The sequence below is a fragment of the Canis lupus genome, chromosome 3, assembly GCF_011100685.1.
Source record: "Canis lupus familiaris isolate Mischka breed German Shepherd chromosome 3, alternate assembly UU_Cfam_GSD_1.0, whole genome shotgun sequence".
Classification (NCBI taxonomy): Eukaryota; Metazoa; Chordata; class Mammalia; order Carnivora; family Canidae; genus Canis; species Canis lupus.
Window position 1 is genome coordinate 71,634,663 of NC_049224.1, and position 20,921 is coordinate 71,655,583.

General features: G+C 52.5%; 1 protein-coding gene and 1 long non-coding RNA gene across 4 annotated transcripts in view; one reads left to right on the top strand and one right to left on the bottom strand.

Annotated features, from left to right (window-relative positions):
- The window catches only part of CRMP1 (collapsin response mediator protein 1), a 72,836-nt gene extending 55,264 nt beyond the window's left edge, over positions 1-17,572 (bottom strand). The window contains exon 1 of one of the 3 annotated variants that reach the window (XM_038533406.1): positions 17,186-17,572. In XM_038533406.1, the coding sequence (XP_038389334.1) occupies positions 17,186-17,566 (381 nt within the window). In that variant the 5' untranslated portion in view covers positions 17,567-17,572. Of the gene's footprint in view, positions 1-9,295; positions 9,578-12,916; positions 13,072-17,185 lie in introns of those variants that run through there. The other 2 variants (XM_038533407.1, XM_038533408.1) reach the window with 2 other exon arrangements.
- LOC119871247 lies at positions 12,814-16,071 on the top strand. Its single transcript, XR_005357263.1, has 3 exons — positions 12,814-12,946; positions 15,587-15,760; positions 15,848-16,071. It is a non-coding gene; the product is annotated as an uncharacterized LOC119871247 (long non-coding RNA).
- Positions 17,573-20,921: the final 3,349 nt, after the last annotated feature.

Consider the following 20,921-nt stretch of genomic DNA (forward strand, 5'->3'; position numbering starts at 1 on the left):
TTCTCCCTCCTGGTTGGTGGGAATAATATCTGTCGTCTCCACCGCGAAGTCAGGAGGATGGAAAACCCATTAAGAACTAGGGGGATTTGGAAGAAAAGAGAGGTGCAGTTCTAATCAAATCAACACTTACCCAAAAATCACTAGTTTAGTAACCCTGACTATCTGGAAAACAGCAGAAAACCAAAGCTGTTATTACAGTGACAGGGAAAGACAGTGCCTATGTCATCAAGGAGGGGACATTTGAGCTGGGTTCTGTAATATGAGAAGTTCAAGAAGCCAAAGAAAGGGGAAGAAGCGGAGCATTCTAGCAAAATAAATAGTATAAACATACATGGTGATTTCAAAGTTCCAGGTTTTAGGCATCAAATAAGGAATGGAGAGTGGAAGTGGTGTGCTGTCCGTGGTCCTGAAACATCATAGAGCATTAGGACAGCAAGGTTTCTCCAAACCCCGGGATGCTAAAGATCCCTCTCCCTCATCGAGCTTTGTAGTTTTACTGCGCTTCTTTCCTGGCTCACTGTTATTCTGTAATCTTTACATTTTGTAATCTTTACATTCCTAGAGAACAAAAACAGAGGACCTATGTTTCACAATGTATGTAAATTGGTTACCTTAGTACTAAGGCTTAGTACCACCCTTTCTATACTTTAATTCCTCCACTCCAGGAAGTTGGAGGGTGGTCCCTCTCCTTTAATGCTTCACTAATGCACAATCCTTCACTAATATTCTAAATCAGAGTAACTAAATGACCAGTCACTCCTTGGGAAAATGAAGAATACCTTCCTCCAAAGGGTTAGCATGGAAATGAGTCTCAAAAAGATCAGGGAATCCTCATTTTGATGTGCTTGACCATGCATCGAACTGCACTCTCTTAAGACAAAAGAAATGTCAAGGTAAATTTTGAAAGTTACCAGTCCTTCAGACTCTACAAACCACTAATATTGAAGCTTATGTCTACAACTCAAACATTCAACAGGACAGGTAGGCATGCCTCATTCATGCATGTACAATTTATAACATGGCACCTGAGCCTAAATGATCCTCAAAATCCACTGGGACTTCCTGCTAAAATTCCAATCCATGTACTTTTGTCAAGATTTTCACTTAACCCCAATGTAGCTAGGGCCAAGAATTTATGTTACTAACAAACATTTCCAGATAATCTTGATGTAGACCCTATGTGGTGGGTTGTGCTATCTGTTTTACAATTCTTCCTGCTGCCCCACTCTTGCCATGCTCCAATGTAGGTGCAGTGCTCTCCTGCCCCACCAGCTGAGGGGACACCCGTATGACTTGCTTTGACCAACAGAATTAGAGTGAATGTGAGCACACCAGTCTGAGCACAAGCTTTAAGAAGCAGGTGGGACTCAACTCGATCTTGACAGTCCACTCTCCACCTTGAAAACTACGTGACCCAAGATGAAGCCTCCTTCATTCTGAGTCTCAGAAAGAGGTGACATGAGGAGAACACATGAAGAAGCCTGAAGACAAATCTAGCTGAGCTCTGCTAAGCCTCTGCCACCCACAGACCTATAAGCAATAAATAAGTATTTGGGGCTATAAGTCAGAATTACAAGGTTGTTTGTGATGTGGCATTAGTGTATCAAAGTGAACTGATAACACCATTAAGATTCTGTGTTGAGAGCCATCTGAGGGATTTCCTAGCTCAAATACTTCAGAATTCCATGACTCAGTTCCTACCTTTAATAACCAGAATCCCCTTCCTCCCAGGCTCCCCTTGTAGATCTCCCATTCGACCTCCCTGCAGCAGCAAGTACTGCCATACCGTGCAGCTGTACATCCTATTTATTCACAGAAAACCAGCACATTTGCCTTTGCTTTTGCCTCAGGGGACAGCCTGTCAACCTGCAGCCCTCTGCCACACTTTCCAGGAAGGCAGCCCTGGAAGTGGCAACAGGCCTGAGACCAATCTAATTAACACACATTTGTTCTCCCCTCGCATGGGCAGAGAGCACAGCAGCATCTTCCTCCTTCATGAATTAGAAATACCAGTAGTCCCCATGGATTACACAGCTTCTCTGGAAGCTCAGCCCCGTTTCCATGACAACTGCAGTTTTAACAGTAAGACCTCAGGTCCCACGATACCAGCAGACATTCAGGAAATAATCCCCTGTGGACAAAACATCTGGGTTTAAAATAACACAGCTGTATGATGACCCCAGGAGTGGACAGGGGCTTCGGGCTGCCCATAGGAGGATGACGCTAGCTACATCTGTTTCTATGTTGAAACCCATTTCCGTGCTGCCTTGTATCTGCTTTTTACCTCATACAAAGCAATCTGAACAGAAATCCTTTATCTTTAAGGAAATCACATTCCTAAGTGCATACTAAGTATTGTTTCTGTATTACATGGGTTTTCATTTTTAATTAAGTCACCTGAAGAAGTGGATAGGATTGGGGTGCCTGAGTGGCTCAGTTGGTTGAGTGTTTGACCCTTGATCATGGTTCAGGTCATGATCTCCGGGCCCTTTGCTGGATATGGAGCCAGCTTAAGATTGTCTCTCTCCCTCTCCTTCTGTGGCCCCCCACCACCCACCCACACTCTCTCTTTCTCAAAAAAAAAAAGGTAAATAAAATAGAAATAAAAAAAGAAGTGGGTATGAATGCTACAAGCAAGGAAGCTCAGAGAAGTGAAGTAATCTCTCGAGGTTACACAGCCAGGAGTTGGTGCTGCCAGATTTGAACCTAGTTCTTCCCAGTACCTACAAAATGACAGCCGCATTGCTCCCAAGTGGTTATCCTGTGTTCTCTTCACTATACCTGGTTAACATGTCTGAGCCTTAGTTCCCACCTCTACAAAATGGGAACAAGCAAGAACCAACCACATATACCCATTTAGCTATTTATTAAGCACAAACCTGATGCCATATGCTCACCTGCCCTCCTGATAGGATTGGCCATTGTGGCCAGAAGGGAGTAAGGCAGATTAAAGGGCTCTAAAAGTTGTTAAGAGCTCTCTGGTGGGTAGATGTTAAATGCAGAGTCTCCTGTAAGCCAGATGCTTTCACGCCCATTATCTCATTTGACAAAGAGGCAGAGTGGCCTGCTGGGTGCCAAGCAGACTGCCTGAGCTCTGACCTGGCCCACCCTTACAAAGCCTGTGCCCCAGGCAAGTTCTCCTCAGCCTGTGTCACTTTCCCACCAGTAATGCAGAGAGCTCTTTTGAAAGACAAATGAATTAACACGTGGACAAGCACTTAGACCTGTGCCTGTTTTTGGTTTTGGTTTTAAACCTTTGCAACATGGAGAGTTAGATCTCATGGAGATGTTCAGTTTTATCTTTGACTCTTCTCTAAATTCTCACTTCAGACCCAACCCTTTCCTTGATCTTGTTGTATCTGGCCCAGAAAGTCCTTACATGCACCTGCTAATTCCACCTCCCACTGCACCTGTCCCAATTCAGCCCTCGCCACCTGTCTCCCTACTGCCTGTCTCGTTCCCTCCACATGACAGCCAGTGACCTTTCTGAAACACAAATGCAACCATGTCACGCCTCCCCTTTAAACCTTTCATCAGCCTGTCCTCATGCACAGGACAAAGGACACACTCCTGGGTAATTTCTTGTCTGACCCCTCCCATCCCCCAGCCTTGTGTTCCCACATTCTGCTACTCACCACACACTGGCTCCCTAATTGCAACTTCACACCCCCATACCTTCCTATGACCTTCCTGCCAAACCTGCTCTACACACTGATTTCCAACTCACCCTGTGAGCCCAGTGTCCTAACCTCAGGAACATGTGGTCACCCCTTGCAGTTCCCACAACATGAGGCACACACTGCATGGTTAGTATTGCTTCATGATGTTTCATCTTCCAGTTCATTTTTGTCTATTTCTCCCATGAGACTGTGAGATCCTTCACAGAGACTACAGCTTATTCCTACACTGCTTCTTGGCTGAGTGACCTGGGACAAGATACTTAACCTCTCTGCTTCCATCTCCTCATCTGTAAACAATTAATCAAAGTACCAACTCACAGGATTACTAAAGATAATGTGTAAAAGCCCTCTGTACATTTCATATGCTGAATGTATATCTATGTAGTCCAATATTTTATGCCAAATGTCCTATGTCCAAGCATTGAGGAAGCAGGAAAAAGTTTCCATTGCTTTCAATATCTTCTCAAAGATGTCTATTACCCTAAAAAGTTTTTAAGCCAGTTTGAAAAGTGCCCAATGATTAAAGTTCTATTTTGAATCTATGTTGTTCTGCATGCCCGGAAATAAAGGACAGCAAAAGAGAAAAGAAGAAAATGAAAGGAAGAACAAGAAACGAAAAATCCTAACATTACACCTGTAAGGTGTGCTCCATGACAAATAGAGCACTGGGGCCATTCTGGGAAAGAGAGGGTCTTGGGTAATGAGAAATGCCTGAGAAATCCCTTCTGAAGCCTCCAAGAATGTCCATGTGGAAGAAAAGGAGACCTTTGAAAACTCTGGGGACAAGTAGAGCAAGAGACAGACTGTCAGTCCACACACACAAGAGGTTTCCAACAACACGCAAGAATAAAGCAAGCTGGGATCCCTGGGTGGCGCAGCGGTTTGGCGCCTGCCTTTGGCCCAGGGCACGATCCTGGAGACCCGGGATTGAGTCCCACATCGGGCTCCCTGCATGGAGCCTGCTTCTCCCTCTGCCTATGTCTCTGCCTCTCTCTCTCTGTGTGTGTGACTATCATAAATAAATAAATTAATTAATTCATTAAAAAAAAAAGAATAAAGCAAGCTGCTGAATAAAGTAGTGATCTCCCTGTCATTAGAGGTATGCAAGGAGAATTTGAATTCCTACAGTAGAGATGGGGGTGTCAGGGAGAAGCAACAGACGCTACTTCCTGCTTTCTTAACTATACAAACACTGAACATTTTACGTAACTTAGAAGGTTCCTTTTGACTTTAAGGTTGTATAAATCAAATATTTGCTGAGATATTATTAGGACTTCAGCCCTAAGGGTTATGGTATGGTACAAAATACAGGGCAGCATAATTTGGGAACAGGTACAAAATCTAAAACAGCTATCTATTTGTTCTATACGGTTCTGTATCAGACCCACTGAGGCATGGAACTGACCCCAAGTCATTATTCAGTCAAGGCCTAGGGGATATGTGTGCTATAATGCTCCAACTAATACAGATGGCCCTTATTGTAAAATCTTGCTTTTCAGTGGGAAATGCAATGAATCCCATTAAAGGATCAGCTCTGTTCTCTCCCTGCTGACAAAGTACCACTTGGGAGGCCCTTTGTTTTTTTGAGCTCCAAAAACTCTTCACGCCTCCCTCATCATCTTCTGGATGGTAACTACCTAAATACTAAATACACAGATAGGATATTTGTTAAGGAAAGTCAAATGCAGGAGTGGCTAAAACCTCACTCAGCAAAGCTACACCGTTTGCAACCTGGTTTCATTCATCTGCCCACGCAGTATGAAGCCTCTCCGTGAGTCACCAGTGTGCAAGTGCACTCCTGAGATGCCAAAGAGAATGAGATGCTGTTCCAGCCTTCCAGGGTTTAATCAAATAGACAAACCAAAGTCACTGACATGGGAGTGTTCACACTCCCCAGCCCCTGGGGGGAAGATCCTCCATGGAGAATGGGCACAGCTTATACAAGAGCAAAGGGCCAGAGAGGGTAAGCCTGGTCAGGGAGAATGTTCCAGGTGCCCGGCACAGGCCCAAGGAAGTGAGGAGCAGCAGCTTCATATGTCCACAGCCATCACTTTCTTCCTTTTACTTGCTTGCTTTAGTTTTGTAGACCAGTGTTTCTATGAAACACCCTGGATCCCACTCCTCCTAAAGCCACCAACACCAATTCAGAGTTGTCTTTTCTCAGAGCAAAGTTAGGATTTCATCATTGCATCTCTCCAGGGTAAGGGATCTCAACCTGTGTTCAGAACACATGTTCAAGCAGTATAAAAAACTGCACCGTTCTTAAAGTAATTAAAGACCTACACACAACACTAAGACAGCATTCATTCACATGCCATCCCTACTAGGGCGTGACTGCTTATCTCAGGAGGGCTTCAATGGCTCCCCTGCTTACACTTCAGCACCAGGGAACTGTCCACTGCCCTGACCGTGTCCTTTTATATGCTCAAGGGCAAAGTCCTCTTGATGCTTTCTTCCAAGGGCAGGAACCTCCTTTGATTCACAGACACACACAAATTAGACTCATTCAATACCTCCCTGCTTGTTGTGAGTGCCTAGGATTCCACTTGATACATGTTACTAGGACAATTTGTAGATTTGGTTGCAAAAAAATATAAACTTTAAATGCTGATCAAAATTTAGCAGCACATCTGCAGAGGATTTTTTTTAATACACCAGTCTGCTCACAGCACATGGGCTGAGAACCACTGATTGCTTGAATATCTCACATTTCATATCTTCTACTAGTGCTTCCTAATCTCTGTACCTGGCCCTTGGCTCTCAACCCCCACCCCTGTACCAATCTGGAGTTCCAACTGCCCACTGAGACAGCTCAGCTTGGTGCTCATTCCCAACTTAATTCAACCTATGAACCAGTGCAAGCCTTTTATTCCAAACTCACCTCATACACTTCCTGAATACCTCATCTTAGCCCTAACAGGTATTAGTAACTCTTACATGGCATAATTTTTTTTCATAACTTTCACACTTAATCTTCACATCTCCTTAAGAAAGTTCATCATCAGGCTTCTTTCCATTGATTTAGGTCTGGATCCTGTGACTTGCTTTGGCCATGTGACTATAAGCCATAATTGAGCACAAGTTCTTAAAGGCATTTCAGGTTGCTACCAATCTCTTGTGCCTCCCTCTTCTACTCCTTCTGCCTGAGTCTCAAAGTGAAGAAATACAAAGAACAGACCCATTGTTCACCAGCACCGAGGGGTAAAGCTACAGCCAATCCAAAGCCCTCATATAGCGTGAACAAGAATTCAATGTGTTGAAAACCAGACTTTGTGGTTGTTTGCTACAGAACAAAGCTGACTAATATGGCTTCCCACAATAAGAATAATAGTAACTAACCTATAGAGGATATACCATGTACAGGCACTAGTCTAAGCATCTTACAAACAGTAAGTTATTTAATTCTCAATAAAAAAAATCCTATGCAATATTATTAATCCCATTTTACAAAGGAAAATTGGTGCATAGACAGAATAAGACACAGCTAGTCAGTGGAACAGCTAGAACCCAAACCCAAATTATCTGGTTTCAGAATCCACAATCTTACATGCTGCCTTTATCATACCAGCCTCCTAGCTCACAAACTTCCAGTGGCTTCCTATTGCCCACCCAAAATAAACTCAGAGGGTCCTAAACTTGGAATTAATCACCTACTCCAACCCTATAAAGAAAAGGAGGGATCCCTGGGTGGCACAGCGGTTTAGCGCCTGCCTTTGGCCCAGGGCGCGATCCTGGAGACCTGGGATCAAATCCTACGTCGGGCTCCTGGTGCATGGAGCCTGCTTCTCCCTCTGCCTGTGTCTCTGCCTCTCTCTCTCTCTCTGTGACTATCATAAATAAATTAAAAAAAAAAAAAAAGGAATCCAGGGGCACCTGGGTGGCTTAGCTGGTTAGCATCTGAATCTAAAATTTTTCTTTTTTTTTTTTTTTTTGAATCTCAGTTTCGGTTCAGGTCATGATCTCAGGAGGGTCATGAGGTTGAGCCCCATGCTGGACTCCGTTCTCAAGGCAGTCTGCTCCTCCCCCTGCTTGTGCATGCTCTCTTTCTCTCTCTCTCTGTGCTCTCTCCCCCTCCCCTCAAATAAATACAATCTTTAAAAAAGAAAAGAATAGTAATCTGAAGCCCAGGGAAAGGAAGTGACTTGCCTAAGATCAAATATCCTACTGGCATTTCAGCCGGACTTAGAACCATATGCTATTTCCATCACATTGGGTACATTCTACCCAGCTTCCAAAGTGTTACAGAATCCCCCCATACCTGCACCCCTTCCCATTTATTTCACGTTCCTCACCCCTTGATCCATCTGCTTCTAATTATATTCATATTCTGACCATATTCATCCCCCAGCCCAAGTCTTGTATAGGCTGTTCTACCTGCCTTGCAAGCTCTTCCCATGTTTCCACCAATCAAATCCTTCAACATCTAGCTCGTGCTGCCCCCCCTAAGTCCCAGGAAGCCACCTCCTAGAGCATCCACCAACACTGAGTCCCCTCCTCAAGCCCCTCTAACACCTGTGCTCTGTCATTCTTAATTGCTGTGTGTATACTTTGTCCCTTAGGCGGTAAGCTTGTTAAGGTCACGGATCATGAAATATGTATTTTTAGCTGCCGTCACACCTTGCACTCTTCCAAGAACAGAACAGAAACGTGGTGAACACGTGCCTGCTCACCTGCCATTCTGAGTTTTCGTATCCTCAAAGAGGGAGCCTGGTTTGGAGAAAGAAACGATCATCTGTCAGCCACTGCAATGTGCCAGGCACATTCACATATGTCCTGTCACGTGTGTTCCATATATTCAGTCTTGGCCAAGTTCACCACGAGAAAGAGACATGCAGGGCTAAGTTAGCATAGCTAGGTTTTAGAAGAAGTCCTAATAATTATCATGTTTACCCTCTCTGAAATGTTTTTTAAGAATTTAATTTAGGGGCACCTGGGTGGCTTAGCGGTTGAGCATCTGCCTTCAGCTCAGGGCCTGATCCCGGGGTCCTGGGATCGAGTCCTGCATCAGGCTCCCAATAGGGAGCCTGCTTCTCCCTTTGCCTGTGTCTCTGACTCTCTCTGGTCTCTCATGAATAAATAAATAAAATCTTTAAAAAAATTTTAAAAAAGAATTTAAACTAAATAATTTTTCCCCTAGGAATATGGCCCACTTCCCCCTCTCTGGTCATAAACTTGACATAACTGAGGGTGTTTGCTTCTCTGCCCTGGATGACAGACACTCTGAATCAGTAGCAGACATCCAGCTGCACACCTCTGGTGACCTGAAACACTGGCAGGTCTATTCCCAGCTCTTCCTCAATCCTCAGCTCTGGTATACCACATGATTTTACTACGTGCGTGACAAATTACTGTGGGCATCTCAAACCCTTTGTGTAAAAAACGGGGCGGGGGCTGGTAAATAAACTGAATGTCATCCTCAGGAAGAAGTGTAACAGGCCTCACATGTGTTTTGCATATTTGCACATTAGAGACTACGTGAGTCTGATATGAGTTTCACTTACGGATCTTTCTCCCCTGCTCAGCTTCACTGTTTGATGGAACACACGCTCGCACACAGATGCACACAGATTTCAATCAGATAGTAATTTTCATCACAGGCAGACCAGCCCTCCTACCCGCTCTGCTTGCATCTGGCTCTTCCTTCCTTCACAGGCCACTGCAAGAACTTTTACGTGCTACTGAAGTCTCTGTGAACCTTCGCTTACTGTTTGGGGAACAGGCATGATATCACTAGCCTGTCTCCCTCATAGGACTGCTCTGAAAACCAAGTGAGAGATCACAGAGGTCATGTCGAATGCTGTAACAGCCTGCAAACCCACAAATGATCGGTACTTGTGAGGTCCTACTTTTAATAATAATATTGCTTCGCCATTGTGGTGGACACTCTGGTCTCCTCCCACAACTGAGCAGACCTCCCCCTCCGGTGGCTCTGCTGGGAGCCTAGAGCTTCTGCAGGGCCAGGAAGCCATGTGCCTTTGTTTGCTCAGAGCCACGCCCAGGATGTTCTAACACTTTACCACTGCAGTGGGCTCCAGAAACAGCTTTAGCTAAGTTAATCCCTGGCTGTGCCATTAATTTTTTAAAAAGCCACACATGAAAGAGAGCTTTGTAAATATTTTAAACAATCCTTAGGGGCTGAAGCTAAGTGTTTCTGCTTTTTCGCTCCTCTCTGTCGGGTACTCTCTTATCTCACAAAAAGGCCGAGGTGGAAAATGGAAGGAAAGGTGCCCCATCACAGTCAACACGGGTGGGATATTTTCCTAACTCAGCCGTGCCCCGCCTGGAATGTCTCTTCTCTTCTGCTCAAGTACCCTCTGCCCTATCTCCAGATGCTCTGGCTGATCTGGGACCTTATCCTGATTGTTCCGACAACGCTGAGGCTCACAGGGGCACAGAGTGACCCAACACTGAGCAGGTGGAGATGCGCTGAGAGTTGTATCTTGGTTCTTTTCAACCCCCAAAGTCTCTCCACAGGCCAAGCACACCATGGCTGCCAAAACCATCTAGGATTGCTCTCATTGCACAGAGCAGCCACATTTGGAAGCAGAGGTTGGGTTCCCATAATGCTGACTTGCCTTCAGTTTCTCCACCACCCCACACTCATTTGCCTCTGGGCTGCTCCACTCACACAGAACCTCCCCTCCTCCCCAACCTCCCTCCAGGACTGGGGTGGGTGTCCCTGCTCTACTTTCCACCAGCCTCCTATGTGTCCTCTTAGGACACCTCCCACACTTGGATGCAACTTCAGGCAGAAATGTTGGTCTTTGTCAAACTCTGGGAAGGAACGCACAAACCCACTTCATTCCAACTTTCCCTAGCAGCCAGCACAGTGCCCAGCACAGAGCAGTGCTTATTATGACCTTACCAAATGAGCACAAAGGGTGCAGCATTTGGAAAGCCACAGCACCCTTCCACGCATGTAATGGCACTCTGGTTCCTGTCACGACACGTACATTATCAGCAAAAGATCCCCTCAGAAGCTGAGGGTCCTATAAAGGAGCTTAATCCAAGTCCATCCTTTCTGTTTTGCTGTTTCTTTAAACCACAAATCTTTCTGGGTGGAGTGGGCTTATGTGGACCAAATGAAACACAAATGCTCAAGAGCCTCCTTCCCAGGAATTAAGTATACTTTTCAGCATCTCATCCCCACTTGTCCATGCTATTGAAGCTGCTACAACCACTCTATTTGGTCCTCTTCTACACACAGGTTGACTACTGGCTTCGCACAAAGACTAAAGCAGCAGAGTCAGCCACCAGTTCTACTGCCCTCATTACGCACCTAACACACACTAAGTGCTTTGCCAGAGTCCTCTTGGATGTTTGTTGGTCCTGGGAATCGGCCAGTGTTGGCCCACTGGGGATATCACAGTGCAGAGGCTAGGAGGTGGCAGAGGGAGGATGAGCACCCAGATCCGTTTGGTGCAAAAGCCTGGGCAGCCATCTCGGTTCCAGAGGGTCGCAGCAGGAGGGCAGAGTGGCTGCTATGTCTGTTGACACTGACAGCTGTTCAAGTCTACGACACCATTCTTACACACCTGCCTCAAACACCACTGGGCCAATTCGCCTTCTTGGAACCTGGGGTCCTGAGAGGGGGACACAGGTGCCATGGGCCACAGCCACAATGGGACCCAAGGCTCCAGACTCATCAGTCACTGCATCACCCCCACTCCCATCACTTGCCCTGGTTCCCCTGAGGAGGCAAGGTTAGAGAGTCACAAGGCAGGGACCTGCTCAAACAAAACCCACTTTCCTCCTGCACTGCCTTGCCTGGGGCAACCACACCTCTTCTGTTGATTCTTAGGCAACCAGAGTGTTCTAGGACTGGTCACTCATACCCTCACATCTCAGAAGGCAGGGATTACGATGGGTTAGAGATGGTCTCTACCCTCAGGGGTCACACCTCGAGACAGGACCTCAGCAAAGGTCTGTTGGCAAGACCTGAAGCTGGGCCCAGGAGGGGTTTCCCAAGGGAAGACTCAGCCCACAGTTGGAGAGGAGGCACATGGGTGGGGGGTAGGGGAGCTCTGTCTCAACCTGCCTCTCACTTACGCCCCAGCCAGTGCTCCAGCCTCTGGGAGGTAGACAATGCTTCCTTCAAAGGATTTACTATGAAGACTCAAAAGAGGATTTACCATAGACTGGGCAGGCAACTGGGAAATGTCAGCTCCCTCCCCCACCCAGGGCTGCCTTCCCATGGGAAGGCATGGGGCTCCCTTCCCATGGGAAGGCATGGGGCTCCCTTGGGGCTCCCAAAGCCAGGATTCTGGATAAATAAGTATGCTGGGTCTCCTGTCCTCAAACCTCAGGTGTCATGCTGGAGAATTAGGGCACACCCAGAATCCCACCTCCCAGCACCTGCCCACTCCAGCACCGGCCACCAAAGGCCCAGAGGCTTCCCTAGCGCCTGTGAGCCACATCCTTCAGGGCTGGTTTGGCTCAACTCGGGTGCCAGGGAGGGAATGGGGTGGAGGCCAGGTCTCCCCATCTCTGCGCCCTCAGCCCTCAGCTCCCCACCGAGACAAAGCAGGGATCCTTTGTTTCCGGCCACACCCAGGGACGACGGACGGCTCAGCCCCCACCACCCTCCTACCCCCCAGCGTTAACCCTTCTGAGGCCACAGCTGCCAAGGCCACCCCAGTAGGTTTATTTTTAGCTGCGGTGAGAGTGGGAGGGGCGCTCCATGATGGCGCAGTCCCTCGGCCCAGACTTCCACTCCGTCGGTACGGGCGGGCGGGGAGCGGGAGGCGGAGGACCGTATTTTCGCTTCCTCCCGCAGGGGAGGAACTCGGCTGCGAGGTGCCGGGGCCGGCGGGGCGCAGGCCAGGCGCAGGACGCTCGGCCTCCCCGCCCATCCCCGCTCCCCGGCCCGAGGGAGGGGTCCGGCCCCCGCGCCCCTCCCTCTTTTGTTCAGCTCCGCATCCTCCCGGTCCACGCCATCCTGCTGCACTTCCCGTGGGCTGGGGCGGGGGGGGGGGGCGGCGAGCCCGCGGGGAGAGGGGCCCGAGGCTCCGGCCCCGCCTAGCCATGCGGGGCTCCCCCCGTCGCCACCATTGTCCCCAGAGGCTGGGGGGAGGGGGCCGCAGAGCCGAGACCGGCCCCGCCCCACCCGCCGCCACGCAGGAAGCCTCGGGGGCCGCCCCCGCCGTCCCCCCGCGGATCCCGACCCCGGCGGCGACCACCCCCACCCCACAAAGAACGGCGGGGCGGGGGCGGGGCGGGGCGGGGGCCCGGCTTACCGTGATGTGCGGAATGCTCTTCTTGCCTTGGTAAGACATGGCCCCGCTGGCGCCCTCGGCCCGGCCGGCGGACCCGTGGGGCGGTGGTTCGCTCGGCCCGACTCTCCGCGGCCCCGCTCCCCGCGGGCGCGGTGGCAGAGGCCCGGGAGGACGCAGAGAGGGACGCAGGCTCGGCGCCCACGGCTGCCCGGCCCGCGCGCCCGCCGCTCCGGCTGCAGCACCTCCCGGCTCGGTGCGGAGGGCGGGAGGAGGAGGGAGAGGCGAGGGCGGGAGGAGGGGGCTACAGACAGCTCCTCCCGGCGGCGCGGAGCCGAGCCCGATTCGCCCCTCTCGGCTCGAACCAGGAAGCTCTTCCCTTCCGATCCCCGCACTCCGCCCCCGCCCCCCGAGCCGCCCAGCCCCGCCGACCCCCGCCCCGCGCGCACGCCCTGGGCTGCGCCCCGGCCGCGCTCTCGCGATTGGGAAGGTCTGGTTCTCAGGGTGCTTTGAAATGCGGGAGACGGCCTGGCGCGGCGCAGCAGGGCCCGCCGCAGCGCCACAGGTGCGCAGCACCGCATCTGCGGGCCTCCCCGCCACAGCTGCGCGGCGCGGGGCGCGGGGCGGGCGCGGGGCGGGCGCGGGGCGGGCGCGGGGCGCGGGGCGGGCGCGGGGCGGGCGCGGGGCGGGCCCCTCCGGCCGCTCTCGCCGCGGCCTCCGTTCGTCCGCTTGTCCGTCCGCTGTGCACACGCCCTGAACGCATCAAGCCTTTTCCATCTCCGAGGACTCCGAGCCTTTATTCAAGCTGTACCGCCTTCCTTAACATCTAACCCCAAACAAAAGGTTACCCATCTCCCCGACCCCTCGTCAGCGGCCTCTCCAGACAGCCTTTCCCGCCACCTCCCCACTGCCATCGTTGAACCAGCTTCCGCGAGGGCTCAGCAGTCTTACTGCCAGGCAGTTAGGGATGAGAGTGCAGGGATGGGAGAGACAAGGCCCTAACCTAATGAATGGCTGACCCGCTCTACCCCCTGCTGCAGGGTCTCATCACACAACAGCCTGGCTGGTGGGGTGGAGGACGGGGGGACCAAGTCACCCCCACAGTCTTCCCCACCAGTGATGGTTTGGAGGGCCAGACCACTGGCACTAAGGTCCCCACAGACCCCAGGACAGGCTGGGGGACAACAGAATAGGATGCCCTGCCTCCCAGTGTATAGTGGACCACAGCCCCAGCACCCCCACCCATATGTTGCTCTAGGGAGAGGGGTCAGGAGGCCAGGGCATAGCTTGATAAACTTCTAGACAGGAAAGGAGAAAGAGGGAATGGGGGAAGGGGGAGTCCTAGCAAGCCCCCCAATCCTGGAAGGCGCCCCAAATCTCCAGACAGAATAACATGTTAACCTTCTCTGCCATTCACTTTCTGCCTGCAAAATACAAACTCACAGTATCTTTTAAAAGATCCATCTTCTTTACTTTCAAGTTGCCACCCAGGGGGAGGGTGTCCTAGGGGTGGTGAGGAACCCCACTCTGCAAACTGAGGCCTGAAGTCCTTACCTCCACAGCCACCTAGAGGCCAGTCACCCTGACCAGGACGGGAGGCCAGAGATGCTTTGGGCTTGAAATAGGTTTGTAGGTTCGCAAAAGAGAAGCAATTTAGGATTCCAGGGGCCCTAGGGGCCATAATATCCTCCTTTATACTGGTGGGTATACTGGTTGGGGCTTACAGAAATAAAATGGTATCTCAGGTGCAAAGTATGTTAGCTACAATCAGAACAGTTCCTGGAAGCCAGGTTCCCTCCCGCACCCCTTATCTAGAGCTCATTCTCCTGCACTCGTTCATTCAACCTGGCCTCTGGGGGCTGAGCTGGGTCTTAAATCCTCGTTGATGACCGGAATTTGCCAGTCTCGGGTCCCATGCCGCCCCCATTCCCTTCCTCAGCGTGGTTAAGTCCTGGGTTCCGCACCAGGACGTCCCCGGGGGTCAGTCTGGGCAGGAAAGCTCCAGAGCTGGGGACGAGACCACGTGCGTATCGGGGGAGGGGCACCGGCCCGCGATTGGCCACACAGATCGCTGCTCCCATGCAGACTTCCCGGGTACAAAGCGCCGCAGTCGCGGGGCCTCCGGCCTCAGCAAAGGCTGCGCCTGCGCCGCAGAAACTCCTCCTCCCTCACCGGGAGAGAGCTTTCTGGGCGGGGGGAGGACCCCCGCTCCCGCCCCCACCCCACCCCCCGCCCCGTGCCCTCTGCAAAGCTCTGGAGCCGCGAAGCCCGCCCCGGAACCCGAGCCCCGTGGCCGCTTGGTCCGCAGAAAGTAAAAGGCTTCCCCTTGGGAGACCGTGAGCCCCTCGTGTCCGCAGTCCCAAACCTCCAGAGCTTCCGGAGCCCTAGGCGCGCCGCAGGCGCCGCCTTTTGTCCAGTCCCCGGGAAGCCATGGAGAAAGGGAAGAGAGGGCCAGAAGGGGAGAGGGAAGAGTGGAAGAGGTGAAGCGACCACCGCCCCCAAGTGCCTAGGCGCGGCTGCGGAGCCGTCGCAGGCAGAGCCGGGGGCGATGCTGGCTCCGGGGCCGCTGGCCGTAGCTCCGGCAGGGACGCACTTCCAGACAGCTTCCCGACGTGCACAAAGCGCTCTCGCCTCCCTGATCCTCCACCACGCCTTGTGGGTGGCTGGGAGGAAAATGCCATCCCCATTTCACAGGTGGAGAAGCTGAGGTTCAAGAGGGCAAAGGGCCTCGGCTGGAAACAGGGGTTACCGGTACCGACCCGGGCATCTGGATCCGCAGCCCTGAAGTCTCCCGCTCGCGCTCAGAAGCCTGAACCCCAAACAGGGTCGACCACGAGGGAAGCAAGTGGTCAGGGAGAATAAGAAGGGGTAGGGACAAGGAGATGACTCCCGATAGCCCCCTCCCTTGACCTCCCCCCACCCCCACCGCCATCAGTGTAGACCTCCCCCTCTCAGGGCGCCGACTTCAGGACCACGGAGAGTTCCCGAGCTCCGGGGGCGGAAGGCCGAGAGCCCGAGGATGGGAGCAGGAGATCCCGTACTGCGTCCAAGCAGCCGCAGGCCGGCCCAGCCCCCACTCCTCCAGGAAGCCCTCCCAGATTTCCGTCTGGATCGAGCTCTGCTTCCTCCCGCTCACTTTATGCCTCTCATAGTATTTAAGGGGAGAAGGGGCAATAAAAAATGATAGTAAAATCCAACAACGAACATTTATTGCTCACTGAGTACCGGCATTAACTGATTTGATTCTCACCATGAATCTATCGCCCACCCTGGCCTGGGGTGGGGCCAGTGTGCTGAGTCGGGACCCCAGCATGTACTGGGGGGAGGGGGGGAGCTGGGACCTGAGCAGTGCTCAGACTTCGAGTTCTGGGCTAAGCTGACAGCTCGCTGGTCCTCAAGTGCTCCAACTTCCGTTGTTCTAGCATCTGACCCCGACCCTTACGCACACATCCCAAAGCTGTGCTGTCTACCCATCCATCTTCGTCCAATTCCCTGGCGACCTCTAGCTTAAGGGAGAAGAGCCATAGGGCCCACGGCCTGGCATTCCCTCTCTCTGACGCCCCTTCACTTTCGGAGGGTAAAAACCTCCAAGTCTAGGAAGCTGGAGAGCCGGGTTCAAGTCTCCGCTCTGCCTCCAACTTGCTCTGTGAAGGGAGCCCACTGGCGTCGTGCTGGGCGACTCAGCAGCATCCCCTGAAAATGTCGGTGCCTGGGGATAGCAGTTTCTAGTTCTATGTGCCCGACCCATCCAAATCTTTAAGCAAATCTTTCCCCCCAGAAAGCACAGAGGGAGCACACAGGAAAGGCTTCTTTGAGCATTAACCTGTGTGACCACAGGCGGTTCACTGAACCTTTTCCAGAGCCTGGTACACCGTAGGGGCTCTATAATCACTAATGAGTGAGTGAATAAATGAATGGACTAATGCGGAAAGCAGTTCCCCTTCTTTTCAAAAGGCAAAGAACGGGGCTCCTTGGATTAAACTTCACCCCAGAGGTCCCCTCGCTTTGAAGGGTCCATGTGGCAGCTGTAGCCAACTTACTTTCCTGCTCAGAGCCTTGCTCCCCCTTTCTGCAGAAGAGCAGCAGGGGGCTGGATCGCGAAGGACCCTTTGGAGTCTCCCGGGCTGGGCTGACCAACCCCGACCAAATGGTAGCCCCGCTCGGGCCCTCCAGTGGGATGGAGCGGGGGAGGGGCCTTCCGCGGCCCTCTCGAGCCCGAGGGCAGCGGCCCGGGCGTCCCCGAGGGTCCCGCCCCCCCCCCCCCCCGCCGGTCGGCGCGCGCCCTGAGGGTACCTGGCCATTGTCCCGGCCGAGCGGCAGGTCGCGGGGCGCGGGGCAACGGATGCGCAGCGCGGGCGGTCGCTCCTCGCGCTCGCCCGGCGAGCTGACTGCCGAGCCCGAGAGCTCGCTCCCGTCGCTGGCCGTGTCCTCGCTGCCGCCGGGCCCCGGCAGCCCCACGGCGTCGGGCCGGCCAGCGCTGCGAGGCGTGCGCGCCGAGCCGCGGCGGCCCACGCTGTAGGCGTCGAAGTCGATGGTCTTGTTCTCGTAGGCTCCCTCCACCGCCGCGAACATGCCGCCGTACTTCTGGCGAGGCGTCTGCGCCGCGCTGCCCGGCCGCGCCAGGTACACGGGCAGGTCGTCCTCCGTGTTCCACGCGCGCCGCCGGTCCGCCATGCCGCTGCGAGGCCGCCCGCCCGCCCGCCGCCCGCCCGCCGCCCGCCGCCCTGGCCACCGCCGTGCGCCGCGCTCCCCGCTCGCTGCGGGCCCGCGGCGGCCCCGGCGACTGCGGCCCGGGGAGGGGCGGGGCGGGCGGGGCGGGGCGGGGCGGGGCGCGGGGCGGGGCGGGGCGGGGCGGGGCCTCCGGGCGGCGGCGAGCGCGCGGGGCGGCCGGCTACAAAGGGCCGGGGGGCGGGGCGGGCGGCGGGGGCGGGGCGGGGCGGGCCGGTGACGCGCCGGAGCCGCAGCGCCGGGGGCGGGCAGCCGAGCCGCAGTGCCCTGGCCACACCCCCGCTCCCCGCCCCCAGCCCGAGCGCGGGGCGCGCGGAGGGCGAGGAGTGCGAGCCTCGAGTGTGCACACGCACACACACACACCCCCAGGCACGCACAGGTTCGCACCAGCACGCCAGACAAGTACGCCATAACACACGTGAGAAATGCACCAACACGCTAGCGCGCGCGCACACACGCACACGGGAGTCGATTACACTCAGGCTTCCCAGGCACACGCAGGCTCATTCAGTCACATGGTAGACACTTTTGCACACACGTACAAGCTTGTATGTATTATGAGCCAATTACACACACCCACGCCAGAAGTTCTCATAGTCCCCCCAACCCCACCAATCCAGCATCACACCGAAATTAATCGCACAACCGGAGAAACACTCACACGTTGCACGCAGCAACCATTCAGTCAACAGTGTTATATTGAGCGCCCGCTGGTGCCCAGCACGCTGTGGGTACTGGGGACAGTGCTGTGAACAAAATAACACCAAGTCCTGCCCTCCGGGAGCTGACATTCTGAGGAGGGAGGAAACAAACACATGTATGATGTACCCGGCGTGCTGAGTGCTGGGAAAGATGAGACAGCAAGGCAAGAGGGACATGCCAGGACCACAGTCACTCAGGCAGACAAGAGAAATACACCCCTGCACGCCAACGAATGACACACACACACACACACACACACACACACACCGTGCTTGCTCCTACAACACTCACGCAACAGAGAGATTGTCACACACTCCTATCAAAGGTAAACTCACAGGGTGACTCCACGCAGATGCACTGGCAAACCCAGTCAGGATACCCACGTGGAAATGCACACCAGAAATCAGGAGAGTCTGAAGCTTAAATAGGAACACTCCAGAGAAAAACACACAGAGACAGATGAACACATAGGTACACACTTGTCAGTCACCCAGACAGGAATATTTCTCTTTCTAGGGTCACCTCCCACGACCCCTGGTACAGCATACCCTTGATGTGCTGGCAGCTTGGAGTCGAGGATCCCAGGCTTCCTCTGACTTGGGCCAGGCGAAAGACATGGGTGCCTGGGGTCATTCTTCTGGGGCTCCCCTGAATCCTTCTTTCAAGGCCGGGCTCCATGTGCCTCCTCTAGACACCATCCCTCATTTCTCCATGATTATTACCAGGCAGAGGGTCCTAAGAGTCTCCAGGGATATGGCAACTCCAGCTGCTCTTTCTGGATGGATGGAATCACCAGCTGCCGACCTTCTCTGCCAGAGAGTCCAGACAGGCGGCACCTGGGACTCGGTGGGGACCGCAGAATGGAGCCTGAGTGCCTGGCCTTGCACCCTCACCCTCACCCCTCCCTATCCCGGGAGCTGTCCCTTCAGCACCAGGCCTTTCCCCAGTTCTGGGGTCCCAGACAGACAGCCAGATTCACATTTTCGTTCTTGTGACTGCTGGAACACATAGGCTGATAACTCCAGGGATACTGACTTCAGAGTAGCTGATACGTCTCTGTATTTCTGTCTTGCAACCCTAGAACAAACCACCCACTGAGCAGATGAGGAAACAAGAGAGGAGCAGTGAAACAGATACCTAGTGCCTCAGATCTTATTGCTGTTTGGCCAGGCTTGGAGCTCGGTGGGCATTTAGCAGGTCCCTTTCCTGTGCTGGGAACATAGTGATGAATATTTATAAAGCTCCTTCCTTCAAGAAGCATATATCATAGGAGGGGAGAGAGTACTGGCCATAAAGAACGTAAGAACCCCCCCCCACACACACACACACACACAAACTTTCTCTCTCTTCTATCCACCCCATCCTCCATCCTTCCTTCCCTACTCCTTTGTCTTGGAACATCCTGCACAGATTTCTGTCACAAATACTCCTCTTGTGGTCTGGAGAACTCTAGGCTTCATTGCAAGGGTTTTCAATGAAAACTTCTATCTGTCCTGGGAAATACTATTCCAAGGATATCCCAGGCTAGGAAATTTCATGTTTAAGACCACCTAGACTTCAAAAGCTCCACAAATATTCAGAGTAACTAAACCCATAGAAACAGCAGAGAATCCAAGAATTTGAGTTAGAACTCTTGAGGTCAATCCTCTATGACTGAATCTGCTTTCAACATTTTTAGGAGCTCATCTCCCCGGCTTTGCTTAAATACCACTGGTGATGGAAATCCCACTGCTTTCCAAGAAATCCTTTTCTGCTGTGAGAAAGGGCTAGACAATTGTCAAGACTAGGAGGGAGTATCATGGGGAAGAAGGAGGGAAAGAGTCACCTTTGTGCAGAAGCAAGAAAGGAAAAGCAGAGTTGCCATTTACAGAGATTTACTACATGCCAAGGACCACTGTGGGCACTGTACGTATAGTAACTCTTTTTAGGCGTCACAGCAACCTTTGACATAGATACCATTTTAGCTTCATTTTACAGATGAGAAAACTAAGGCTCAGAGAGCTAGGTGATTGCCCAGGGTCACAGCTGGTAAGTGATGCTGCTGATGATTTAAACACAGTAGTCTGGTCCCAGAGTCTACATCTTAATCTATACTCTACACTCAAGAAGTGTGGCTGAAGAAGTCCCTTTGGAAGAGGAGAGATAAAGGAAAAGGTCTGTGATTGTCAGAAGAGTCCAGATTTTTTACTTAGAATCCGTCTTCCCTGCAACCTGGGGTAACTAATCATTCAGACTTCATCCAATATACATTTGAACACCTACTGTATGTCACAGGCTTTATGTTACTTCTCAGGACTCCTCTGTTTCCCCAAAGACAAGGGAGAGGGTTCTGATTTTTATGGAATTCCTGCCATGTGTACATAAGGGTCTTTGCACACGCTATCCATCTCTACATACTACAGTCTGCTTTACGTGTCACTTTATATGCCACGGTTTCTCTCAGCAGTCCCATGTGGCAGACAACACCATCTCCATATTCAGTCTTCACTGCTGAGGGGTACATACTTTAAACTTACAGCTCCAGTTATCTGCCAGGAGGTGATCATGCTGGAGCTCAGCTCAGGTTTGTCTGAGTACTTCCTACAGCATCCCCTCATTC